Below are 13,319 nucleotides of genomic sequence, written 5' to 3'. Positions count from 1 at the left end.
GTACACAGACGCGGACTACACCTTTCTTGGCTGCTGCCTCAAAGCACATTGTGCGCTGTTTATCTTGCGTGCTGCACAATATCGTTTAATATTTAGTATCTACTGTTATCTACTGCTAGCTAGTTTATTGTGATGGTGCTGTATTTATTATGTTGCTCTTTCTTTGTTTGCTTTCTCTTCTGTTTTTTTTTCTCCATACAGGTGATCCAGGTGTTTTGTTTGTTTTTCTTTCTTTCTCCCCCCCCTCTCTTCTCCCCTCTGTATTTCTTTCTCTCCCTCTTTCTTTCATTCTTTCTCCCTGTCCTATCCCCCAGTCATGTCTGTCCCGTTTTATAGCAACCGAAAATAAAATAAATACATAATTATAATAAAGGTCAATTAAATGGACCAATATGGCAAGGCCATGATGATCCACTTGGTAAAATAAATCCGCTTGGCATCTTTCTTGGCCTTAAGACAACAATTCTGATGGCTAAAGATCCAAACGGGACAAAAAAGAAAAGAAAAAAAAGAATGGTAACTTAATAAAAAACAATGGTTGCAACAGATTGTGACATTTTGGCTTTCTAGTCATATACAAAAACTGATTACTTTGAACATCAAACTAGAGACTCAAAGTTATTTAACTAAGAATAAGAATGGCCTGTACTTGTATAGCGCTTTACTTAGTCCCTATGGACCCCAAAGTGCTTTACACTACATTCAGTTATCCACCCATTCACACACACATTCACACACTGGTGATGGCAGCTACATTGTAGCCACAGCTGCCCTGGGGCGCACTGACAGAGGCGAGGCTGCCGGACACTGGCGCCACCGGGCCCTCTGACCACCACCAGTAGGCAATGGCGATTGCTGCAAAAAGTGGTAAAGTGGAGCTTTAAAGATGAATCTTAATTACACTAATCAGGCATACCATTATAAGCACTGGGGCTGCATAGGAACAGACCAGTCAGAGTGCCCCATCCTGATCCCTGTCCACTGCCAAAAGTACCAATAATGGTCACGTGAGTGTCAGAACTGGACTACGGAGCACTGGGAGAAGGTGGCCTTGTCCGATGAATCATGTTTTCTTTGATGACCTGGGAACACCTGACAGCAGGATGCACTACGGCGAGCCAGTGGTGGCTAGGTGATACTTTGGGCAATATTCTACAGGGAAGCCTTTGGTCTGGAAATCTATCTGGATGTTACTTTGATACGTACCACCTGCCTAAGCATTGTAACAGACCAAGAAATAGTATTCCCTGATGGCTGCGGCCCCTTTTAGCAGGATAATGCATCCTACCACAAAGCAAAAAATGCTTTGTGGTAGGATGCCACCGGTACCGGTCCGTGGCCCGGGAGTTGGGGACCGCTGACTTAAGGGATCCGTTGCTAACACGGTGCCAGGCACCTCAGCACAGCTTCAGGGGTTTAGTGGAGTCCATGTCTCGATGGGTCAGGGATGTCTAGGCAGTAAAAGGGGGACCAAAACAGTATTTGGCAGGTGGTCAGAATACTGTGGAAAAGGAAACTGATGAAAACTAATTCAGCATGACTGTTCATAGGGTAGCTTTGCCAAAATGGAATTAAAATTATTTATTGGGCTCGGGTGTTACGTACAGCTAAATCACTGCCATTATGGGGGGGGGAGCATTTTGAAATTGTATTACCCAAAGCATAATAGGATGTAGTGAAAATAGACAAACAATAGGATTGACAAGATCCACAAATAATGTCATTCTAGCCCTCATGTATCTAAAACACCCAAATCTTACCTAACAGATAATTGCCCCATATAAACCTGAACCTGGTCGAAAGAGACCAGACATTTAACCTTATAAAAAGTGTCCTAGCACATTTTTCACCCAGCAGCACATCTCATTACTGTAGCTGTAACTTCAGTAATTGCAAATAAATTCTCCAATATGGCTTGTCTAGCTAAGAGATGGATAAATATGTCATGTGTCAGGAAAAGAACAAGAAAGAAAAATGAACAAATAACCATTTACCAAACCCCAGTGATACAGCTTTTCCCGCAACCAGCATTCTTCAATGACTCATACTTCACACAAGGAGCCAAAACAAACTCAGGAACCCTGCCATTTTAAAAGTATTCCTTTCTCTGTAGGCTGATGGAGTGTCCACGCAGACGTCATTACAGCCACATTTTTCACTCCTCAACTCACAAAAGTCCACAATGGGCCCGCTAATGGCTTGCATCTTATTTACATTGCGTTCGCTAAACCTCAGCTGAAAATTTTAAAGGCTCTCTGCTAATGTTTGTGTTGCTAATGCAAAGTCTTGTGTGTGGATTCGGTGCAAGTCTCTTTCACTCTGTGGCTGTTGCCTTTTCTCTCACTCTCTCCCAATCTCTTTCCCCTTTAATGGTATCACTCACTATCTTCTAACTGGTAGTTTATCAGCAAAAGCTATGTCAAGGCAGCAGGCTGTTCACTGTGCTGTAGAAAGTTTGTGTGTTACTGGATGTACTGTATAAGAAGGAGGAGGAAGCAGTCAGCAGTAGCAAGTTGTTAAGAAACTCATTACCCTGCAGCACAATATTAGTAAAGAGCATCACGATAATACCCTTGCTCGCATTGCTTGTTCGGCCAGGGTTTACTCTCATATGTTACACCTGTGAGGCGACTGTGTGTGTGTGTGTGTGTGTGTGTGTGTGTGTGTGTGTGTGTGTGTGTGTGTGTGTGTGTGTGTGTGTGTGTGTGTGTGTGTGTGCACATAATCTGTGGAGCTGCCTCCCATATCCTCAGCTTAATACTGTCGCCATTCACTGCTCAGCACTGATAGCATAGCTTAGCCTGCAGCCAAAGCAAGCTAGACATGGAGCGCCTGTTTATTGTGGGTATAAATGATAGGACTTCCATTAAGAGGATGGAACTCTTAGCAGAATAGCTTTGTTGCACAGCTGGACATTGTCGATTTCTGATATGCCTTCATTTGCTGCCAACATTTTAAGCGGTTATGAATATTATTGTTGAAATAATATTTGTATTTTTACCTCTTTTTCCCTCCCCCACCCTCTTCCTCCTGTCTTCTCCTCCCTGTTTCTCTCTCTATAAAGCAACAGTATTGCAGCATCTGCAGTGTGTGCCTTCAACTTGAGCGCCATCACCCAGGCCTTCAACGGGCCTTTCCGCACCCAGGAGAATCCTCGTTCCACTTGGCTTCCCACGCCCAACCCCATCCACAATTTCCAGGTTAGTTTAACCACACACCTCCTCACTGAGACCACTGTTTAAAAGTTAAATCAGTCAGTTACCTTTTTAAACTGTGAAAGAGGAAACTGTAATTAGAGCTCCAGTTCACGGATACCAGTTTGCAGAAGTTAAGCCATTTCAATCAGACACCAGACAGCTACCATTCAACCAGCATGGTTATCATTGATTTAATTCAATTCAGTTTTATTTATATAGCGCCAAATCACAACAACTGCTTATACTGTAAGGTAAAACCATACAATAATATAGAGACACCCCCAACAATCAGATGCCTCCCTATGAACAAGCACCTGGCAACAGTGGGAAGAAAAAACTCCCTTTTAACAGGAAGAAACCTCTGACAGAACCAGGCTCAGGGAGGGGCGGCCATCTGCCGCGACTGGTTAGGGATGGAGTGGGGGAGACAGGACAAAGACACGCTGTGGACAAGAGCCTGAGATAAATAATAACTAATGAAAATGAAATGAGGTGAGTGTAGAAGAAACACTCAGAAATGCGCATCATGGGAATCTCTCAGCAGCATAGGCTAATTGCGGCACATCTAAGGGAGGGTAACTATATGCTTTATCAAAAGCAAAGTTTTAAACCTAATCTTGATAGTAGAGAGAGTGTTTGTCTCCTGAATCCAAATTGGCAGTTAATTTTACAAGAGGGAGGTCTGAAAGCAGAAGCCGCTGTCTTCCATTTTACTTTTAAATACATAAGGAACCACAAGTAAACCTGCAATCTGAGAGTGAAGTGCTCTGTTGGGGTGATATGGTACTATGAGGTCTTTAAGATAAGATTATGCCTGATTATTAAAGACCTTGTATGAGAGGTGTTGCGGTTCTTTTTTGTTTTTTTGTTTTGTTTTGTTGTTTTTCCATAACTTGTGTATCTGCAAATATACACATTCTGTATTTTTCATATGAAAGAAACTATACTGTGGTGGGGCTTGCTAATTTCTTGTTTTTGATTTATGTATGTTATGTTTTGTTTTACTTCATATGTTTCATATGTTGTTTGTTTAATTTAAGACAAAAAAAAAATTAAATGAATGAGAGGTAAAACTTGAGGGGGTAGGGACAAATAAGTAAATACTTCAGCCTACTCCTTTTCAAACAAATAATGGAATGATATTTTGTAATGATTGTGAAGGCACATGTTTGAAATGTTTGAAATAAAAATGAACTGAACTGAACTGAACTGAACTGAGAAGGATTTCTAAAGCTGGGGCAAGCCTCAAGTGGCCATTTGACGAAGTGCAGTTTTTGGCACTTCCAGTTCCTATTCTTAGCACACTGATTAAGATAAAGAGTTACCCTGCTGTCCTTCCATCTTTTCCAATTTGTAATCTTCTGATTGCAAAATACTGTGAAAACAAAAAAGTTCAGTATCTTGCTTTTTCTTTCATTCATGCAACATTTCGACAAAAGCTTCGAAACCCTAAAAGAACATTTGCCAATTTTCTCAGTTGCTGCACTCTCCTGCATAAAGATGACTCAATTCATCTTAAATCAAAATGAAAGTCATCTTCAGTTGTAAGAAATATATATCCTTTCCTTCAGTTATTGGCTTCAGGCTGTAACACTGTGACATTTTTAGTCGGAAAAATGGATCCGTAATCTAGGATTTCACACCATTTGGTGTGTAGAGCTTGCTGCTGGTGCTGCACAGCATGGCTGCAGTCTCCAATTCTCCAAGTTAGCAGCTGAAGGCAAGAAGTAGATTTCAACCAATTAGATACTGTGATTACCACAAAACCACATATTGATAATCACCCGTCAGTCCGTCATTGTCGTTCACCAAAAAAAATAGAATCAGCAAACAAATCAGCCTCTCATTTCAAATCCCAGAGAATGAGCAGAAGTTGCAATCCACAGCTAATCTCTGCTGCACAAACAAAGCTTTTCAGAACACTGTCATTTCATACTTTTTCTTCTCAAGTGCCTCATTAAGCTGCTGCGCTGTTAGTGTGTTCACATAACATTCCATTCAAAAGTTGCAATTACTCAGACTTCATAGATTTAGGAATTGAAACAATCTCGCCAGACGAGGCGTATTGATTCGGTAGGTGTAAAGAAGAGTGTGTGGCATGCTCTTTGTTTGTTTTTTCGTGCTTTTGTCCATGCCTCTCTCGCTGCCTTTTAGATTTTCTTATATGCATTTTACATTTTCACATCTTCCTCTTACTTTATACCCTTTTGTCCAAATTCCAACATTGCCTTTCTTTTGCAGTGCGGTACTATAGATGACAAGGGTCTGAATCAGGGCTTGACAGAGCGCAGTCTGCAGGACGCCCAGCGGCTTTACCTCATGAACGATGTTGTCCAGCCGGAGTCTATTGATCCGCTGGTCATGCAGGATGACGTTCGCTTCTCAAACCTAGTCGTGGACATTGTTCAGGGCATGGACACTCTCTTCCATGTTATGTACATCAGCACAGGTTAGTAGTGAAAGAGGAAAACCAAAACTTTAAGATTGAGGAGGTAGGTTCCTTGCTTTATTTTGTCTGTCTCTTTTAGAGTACGGCACCATCCTGAAGGCACTGGCTACCCCCAACAAGAACCTGCAAGGCTGTTACCTGGAGGAGATGGAGCTCTTCCCATCAGGTGTTCGAGAACCGATCCTGAGCCTGCAGATCCTGCATAGTGACAGGTCACTCTTTGTTGGGCTCAACAACAGAGTCCTGAAGATCCCGCTGGAGAGATGCTCCACCTACAAAACGGAGACGTAAGTACAGCAAGCTTGTAAAAGCTCACTCATCCAGGATGGCTTTGTTTTAAATGACAGCATGTGTAAAGAATCTTGCGCCGCTGACGTCAGTGGGGTGAGGGGATTTTGGATGTCGATTTGCAGATGACTTCAGAGGCATTTGGCTGAGTCTGTTCTCTGCAGCACAAAACAAGTCCATCTGAATTAAAACGTTACAGCTCTGCATGCTTTTGTAACTGTAACATTGTAGCAGTAAAAAAACTGTGTTGCTTTGTCACATAGTTTGGCATTTCCTTCATTAGAACATCAAAAATAAACACAAAGTTCTTTTTTTTAATCTATGAATGGGCTGCAGAGAGAGACTCAGCCCATTTTTAGATAAAATACCACACTGTGTGCTCCTTTTTGATGTTTTGATCTCACAAGCCTAGATGTGACAACTGTGTGTATATCAGGGGTGTCCAACTCCCCTCCTCGAGAGCTACCGTCTTGCAGATTTTAGACAAATCCTTGTTCCAACCTACCTGAATCAAATGAATGGCCAAACTTGATGGCATGCTGAAGAGGTAATCCAACCATTTGGTTCAGCTGTGTTGGAGTAGGGATGCATCTAAAAGCTGCAGGACAGTAGCTCTCAAGGACTGGAGTTGGACACCCCTGGTGTCAGATCTTCAAAGATTTTTTTCCTCGTTCAACCACTGGACTGCTGCTCAGGATTACTCTGCTCAGTGCTGCCACCCGTGGCTGAAGGTCATATTACATTCTAAGCTTTCTTAATTATTATCATAGTATCAATTTACACCTTTGATAAGTAGATACTTTGAAGATACTCTCATTTGGGGCTGCCAACAAGGGTTGCTGTTAAATTGATTACAACATTCTGGCATCGGAACATCTCCGATTCAGTCCTTGCAGGAATCTTTGTTAAAAGCGCTCCTCTTCTCATTGTTTTACATTTGCATTTTTTTTTGCTCTGTTTTCTAAAAGTCCAACTATAAAAATAATGCAAATAACAAGCTAAAAGATAGCACACCTTATTTTTCTTAAAGCTGTTATGCCCTATACATCGGGTATATATTTAATTGCTAATTTTAAGCTTTTTGGCGTTGGATTCATTTTAACTTGCTTGGTCCCCTATTGAAGACAATTATCTGTCCTCAGCTAGGATTAATGTCTGGAAGGCCTTGCCTATAATCATTAAAGTCCTTATGGAACCAGACGAATGAATGGGGTGGTATCTGCTAGCTGGAGGAAATTAATTTGTTGTGGTTTTTCTTCTTCTTCTTTTTTTTGCAGTAAGGAAGTTGTGCATAATACAGAGACAGCACTGTTCTGCCTTTTGTTTGTGTCTGAATCAGAGGATAAATAAAAAGTTATGTGTGAAGCGACCTCATACGCTGCCAGAGAAGTTTTTCTACAGGCATGCCTTTGCGTGACAGAGGTACAAAGACTCAGAGAGGGAGGGAGGGGGGCTTTCCTCTCCCATCTCCAGCTCCAGTGTTATTCATGTGAAAGTCTCCGTGGTGGGTGAGGGGAGCTGTTTGTCGAGGCTTCTGCATCTGATCATCGCCACCTCCGTCCTTCAAAGTCAATTTCATTTTAGAATACAAATAGCTTAATGCTTTTTTTCCTGGTGTGTGTGTGTGTGTGTGTGTGTGTGTGTGTGTGTGTGTGTGTGTGTGTGTGTGTGTGTGTGTGTGTGTGTGTGTGTGTGTGTGTGTGTGGCAGTCTCCATGGTGTGATATATGCGTGGGTTGGTGGTGGACACTTTCTAATATGCATGCTGCATGATGAGTCAGCTCATTGTTTCTACTAAAAATCCAAACTCCTAGACACACCGGAGCAGACACTCACACACACCAGGAAAAGGTGACCATTGTGTTTAATAAGACGTGGGTGGGTGAGATTTGCAAGATGAGAATCAGGCACAAAAGAGGAACAAGAAGAAAGAGATCGAAAAGGCGAGTAAAATAAGCTATTTAAGACACACAAAGGTGAAACGATAAGAAGAGTGGGCTCCAAGGGCATAAGAGGAAGGGGGAAGGCTGGGAGGTTGGGAAGAGGGCCGCATTTAATCTAGTTTGTGATATTCTGCTCACCCCTGCACTTCATACGTATTATCGTATTATACAACAGTTTTGAACCTGTCGGTTGGGGTGACACCTGAGCTCATTTAGTTGGACTTAAGTGACCAGAAAAAAAACAGATGTGTGATATTGAGTTAGGAGATTGTGGGGGGAAAGAGAAATGGCCAGGTAGTGAGAATTCATGCATGTGAATAGGCCTGCAGCTTATATTTTCATTAAGTGCTGATCTGATCCAATTACTCAGATATGCCAATTAAACTTTCCAGAGCCAAAGTTGGGTTTTCACATCTTGTTTTTTCTTGTTTTTTCTTTTTTTTTTTTTAGTCTCATGCTCAAATCAGAAGTTGTTCACCAAAGAAACGCTGTTTTCTTTTACACATACTGCACACGGAGGCTTAAACAGGTTTTCGGTTGTGTTACACAAGCGTATTGTCAAGCTATTCTCAAATGTATTGTTCAGAGTAAATACACTGTGGGAAAAAAGGAATGGCCTGTGAAACTGCCAGTGGCACTGCTTAATCAGCAAGACTAGTGCTTGTTGCTGAGTATTTAAAGCTGAACCAGATAAAATTCACAGCACATCATATCGCTCAAATATACTCTGGAGAGCTTAACTGGACAGGTTACAGAGCTGGAAAGCTGCTCTAACGTACGGAAAATGCAAAGCTGAAATCTAGTTGCTGACACATAGCTGACAGTCACACTTTGTGTATAAAGTTTTCATCTGTTATCATCTATTGAGAATATGTATCTTATATAGAACTTACAAGAAATGACATGCATTTTAAAAAACACACATTTCAGTGTGTACTACCTCTTTAATTGTCCACGGTTGTGTACAAAACAGACTGGATCAGACTCAGGCCTGTTTGTTCTTTCACTGTGTCTTCCTGAGTATCTCTCTGGGTACACACTGTTAGCACTGCATGAAAAAGGTCCACCTGCCCTTTTGCTCTTTCCTCCTCTGAGTTAGCTCCCAATCATTGTACTGTTGTCTGAATGAGTGGAGTGAATTTCCCTCCCGTGCTGTGTGCAGCCATATATTCATTCACACCCCGGTAACAACTGAATAATCTGATATGGTTATATCAGCGAACAGCGGCCCATTAGCAGGCACACTATTATGACACATAAACAAACACTGAAGCAGGTGAGACATGATAATTATTATTATCAGCTTTGTTAGAAACCAGGTAACTGTTTAATGGACAGACTGAATAGCTGTGATGCCGAGATCCTTCATTTAAGGTTAGTTCTATCATTTCTGTAGCCACGTGGGTCCCGCGGGCTCTAAGTGATGCAAATTTTGCTATCAGAGGGGGAATGCGAAGGTCTGTAGGGATGTCTGTGTGTCCTCCAGTTTGTTTGGAGTGCCTCTATAGAGTGACGCAGAATTCTGGACACAGAGAAACTCTCCATCACTACCCACATGTAAAATTCACCTTAAAGTGGTTTTTGAGTACAGTGGTACAGCGGTTAGCCCTGTTGCCTCATGGCAAGAAGGTCCTGGGCTTCCTGTGTAGAGTTTGCATCTTCTTTTTCTGTGTTTGTAGGAGTCCTCTCCACATAATCTTGATCTCGCAGTCCAAGGACATGCGGTTAGTGGGGTTAGCTTAGTTGGTGATCGTGTTGGCACTGTGACCTCTCGCCCCATATCAATTGGGATAGGCTCCAACCCCCTGTGACCATTTGTTGGATAACGAGAAGAAACTGGATGGATAGAGTTTTCACCCTAGTATTTTGGGAATGTAAAACATATGTAATTTCATACCAAGGGGGAAGTCATTCTGCTGCTAAACTGAATAAAATGCCTCGCTTAAAGTACTCACTGATTTATCTACATCACACTCTAACACTTAATGCCGACCTAGCAGCTAGTTTGATACAGGAAGGCGGAGGTGCCCCTCTATATTTATGCGCCACAAGCAATGTTGTCATTGTTGGCTACAAGAGCGAGTACAGTAGTTCTCATGTACTCCTGGCATCTGGGGAAGTAAACATGTAGTGGATTAGTTTTATTTATTTATTAATGCAAATCATCAAAACAGGAATCCTCTGTGTTAGTACATTACACCGCTAGTGAGGCTAATGTTTATTAGCTTTGGCTCTAAGCCCATTTTAATGGCATCTCCTCAGCTTATACCAGATGACTCCACAAGCTTCATGAAATTCAGGTGGGAGTTTTTAGAGCAATCTTTCTGAAAGAAAGACAAACGGTGCTGAATATATCATAGAATATGCAATTAAATTTGAGGATTTTTTAGAGAAGGTAATTATTTTGCATTAAAGCAATATGTTCCATCAGCACCAGCTGACTGCAGGTGTCTCCGCTTGTCCTGGGTACACTGGGTGAAAACAGAGGTTTTATTAATAATAATGGATTGGATTTATATAACGCTTTTCAAGGCACCCAAAGCGCTTTACAATGCCACTATTCATTCACTCTCACATTGGTGGAAGCAAGCTACAGTTGTAGCCACAGCTGCCCTGGGGCAGACTGACAAAAGCGAGGTTGCCATAATCGCACCATCGGCCCCTCTGGCCAACACCAGTAGGTAGTAGGGTAAAGTGTCTTGCCCAAGGACACAACAACCAGGACAGAGAGCCCGGGGATCGAACCGGCAACCTTCCGGTTAGAAATGTGCTTCCCAACCCCCTGAGCCACGGTCGCCATGGCTTATTAGCCTTTAGCCGTTAGCGAGCTGCACCTATAGTCCATAACCAATGCCTCATTTTCTTTGGGTCAGTCAAGCAAGGCCATGCTTTATCCAGAAAGGTCCTTAAAGAGACACAAGTTAAACTGAAGATGGTTCAGGTGGTTCTACATACTTACTTTTAAAGATCAAAGCATGCATAATAACATATATTCAAAGACAATAAACCTCACAGCAACAACAAGCTAACACTGAGTTGATTTGAACTGTTACCAGTTAAAATCTCAATTACATAAAGTGCCTTTACTGTTCAGTTTTTCATTGCCATTGATCCACATTAGCGACGACGTCGGGGCTGAAAACCCTGAGAGCAGAACAACGTTTGCATTGTCTTTAAGTCGAGTGTTTTTTTTATGTTACGCTGCTAAACCTTTTCAAGCGCTGTTGATTTGTATCCTTTTAGTGATGGCTTGCAGACAAACGTTACAGCTTGTCTTGCCGTTTTTTGTGTGTGTGTCTGCATGCCCGTGTGTGTTTGTCCTTCTATTTGTGGTAATTATATTTGACCTGGCCAATTGGTACCTCTGGCTAACAGTACCGCTCTGTCCTCCACACAGCCCTCTATCTCTCTATCTCACTCTGTTAGTGGAGTGATTTATTTTGGCCGCAGCAGCGTGCAGGCTTAGCTACAGCGTTGTATCCATCAGGTCTTTTTTTCCCCCCCTGCCTCTCACTGCTTACACTGAATAAAGCAAGTTAGTCCACACTGCCAAATAGATGAAACTACAAGTTTCACAGCAGCATGGTGCTTACATCCCCTACAAAAAGCCAACTTAAAAGTTGCACTTTTCCTTTACTGGACTGGTTAACTCATTTGTCAAAACTGGAGGTGTCAGACAGGGAGAAGTGGTTGTACACGGGGGTTTCAAGTTAGATGATTTTATTATTTTTTTCTTTGACTGCTTTCACAGCTGGTGTTGAGGAGAACGAGGGCAGAGCACGAGAAAAGGAGAACGTAAGACTTCTGAAACAAAAATAACTATGAGAAGGAGGAAATGCTAAATAAATTATTAGGATAATGTCGAGGAGGATGAAACGGAACAAATCAGGCTGTTCTGTAGCAGCTGCATTCTTGCAGAAAAACCGCGCCGCTCACACGTGTGCTTACATTACGTTTTATTACAAGAGGTACAGTTGTATCTGCCTGAAGGGCTCAGGCTCAATTTGCTGTTTAAGAATTTGTGGTTATGTTTGTGTTATTAATAGTGACCCAGCAGCGTTCGTGGGGGGAAGGACGCTAAGCCTGCCTGCAGCAGGAGTGTAAAACAAGGACAGGAAACCACTAAGTGGCAATTGAGGAAAACCACTGACCATTAGCATCTCCGATTGCGCCTCTGTGTGTGGCTGCTTGTTAAAACCAAGCCACTGTCGTTCTACTGGAGCTGTAGACTTCCTGTCTGTGTCAGTGTTGGGGGAGCTTACAGCCCGGTCACCGAGCAAACTCAATTTGCCGTCGGCTGCGACTGCCAGTCTGTCAGCAGGCCTCTAGAGCTCACTGCTGCTAAGCCTGTATGACCTGTCAGAGGAACACTTCACCAGCCAAGGACTCAGGCAGATGGAGGGAGAAGGTGTTCACACAGTGGATATATTTATTACTGCTCCAGAATGCTGTTCCTTTATTACAGGTTTTGTTCTGGCTTCACTTACACTTCAGTGTAATCTTTTTTTTCTCTCTGTCTCTGCTTCATTCTCGCTCTGTCAGTTTCTGTCTAGATTGCTTTCTCAACATCCACTTTCTTCCAGCCTTGATTTAGGCTGACACAATGTCTTAACCTCCAGCATGTCTTTAAGCCCCCCACCCCAGCCCCACCGATGACTTGTAGTTACTATAAATCAAAGGACATTCATTATGGGGATTAATTAATGGAAATGCATTCCTGCTTTTTTGCATTCATTGAAATCAACAGAGGGGTTAGCTTCAGTCTTATTTTGAGAATATAATCCACTTTATAAACAATTTAGGCTATATCAAAGTGGGGCTAATCAATTCTTATTCTTAATTCAGAAAAGGGTCTTTCTAATTTCTGCCGCAAATGCAAAGTCCCTAAATTTCTCTCTAATAAATGCAGTAAACCATGTGTCGGTGTATGTTTTTCTCTTGTCTCGTTCATTTGATCTACATCAGATGCGCTGACTGTATTGCTGGGAACCCGAGCATGTGCAGTTCCGTGTTTGCTGCCATTTTAATGAGTGATGGTTTCATTATGGAGTCTCCTACACGTTACAGACTGTCACTCTTGTTGCCAGGCATCATCATCATCATCAAAGACACGTGTACTGTATGTATGATGTCAGTTAAAGTGGTATTTGCTCATCTCCCATCACATTCTTGCTGAGTGTTGGTCCCTGTGAATGTTAGCGCTTTTACTCAAAGCTCTGCTCATAGATAACGTTCTTGTGTATTTCCTAGTACCTTTATTAACTTGCCTCAAATTTGAGATTAGTTGTTATTTGCCTACTTTAGTTTGCTGGCAGTGTTTGTTTTTTTTCCTGTCATTGCTACAAGCCACTTAATTTCTCTGGTCACTCAGTAGCTTCTTCCTCTGTTTCTTTATTTTGGTTGTTTGTTCTTGCTTGACTTGTGACCTCACGTGTCATGTTAC

At 42.1% G+C, this 13,319-nt stretch overlaps 1 protein-coding gene across 5 annotated transcripts in view; it reads left to right on the top strand.

Annotated features, from left to right (window-relative positions):
- Positions 1-13,319, top strand: part of sema5ba (sema domain, seven thrombospondin repeats (type 1 and type 1-like), transmembrane domain (TM) and short cytoplasmic domain, (semaphorin) 5Ba) — a 211,324-nt gene that overhangs the window by 162,070 nt on the left and 35,935 nt on the right. For 4 of the 5 annotated variants that reach the window (XM_085248889.1, XM_085248888.1, XM_085248886.1 and 1 more), the window contains exons 10-12: positions 3,065-3,200; positions 5,439-5,646; positions 5,726-5,933. In XM_085248889.1, coding sequence (XP_085105015.1) covers positions 3,065-3,200; positions 5,439-5,646; positions 5,726-5,933 — 552 coding nt within the window. The remainder of the gene's footprint in view (positions 1-3,064; positions 3,201-5,438; positions 5,647-5,725; positions 5,934-13,319) is intronic. The other variant, XM_085248887.1, reaches the window with a different exon arrangement.

The sequence above is a fragment of the Mchenga conophoros genome, linkage group LG16 (assembly GCF_057382185.1).
Source record: "Mchenga conophoros isolate Kocher_MC1m ecotype Shallow Benthic linkage group LG16, M_conophoros_male_GT1.1, whole genome shotgun sequence".
Taxonomy (NCBI): domain Eukaryota; kingdom Metazoa; phylum Chordata; class Actinopteri; order Cichliformes; family Cichlidae; genus Mchenga; species Mchenga conophoros.
Note: the sequence above shows the minus strand (reverse complement) of the source record. Positions and strands in the feature narration are given on the sequence as shown.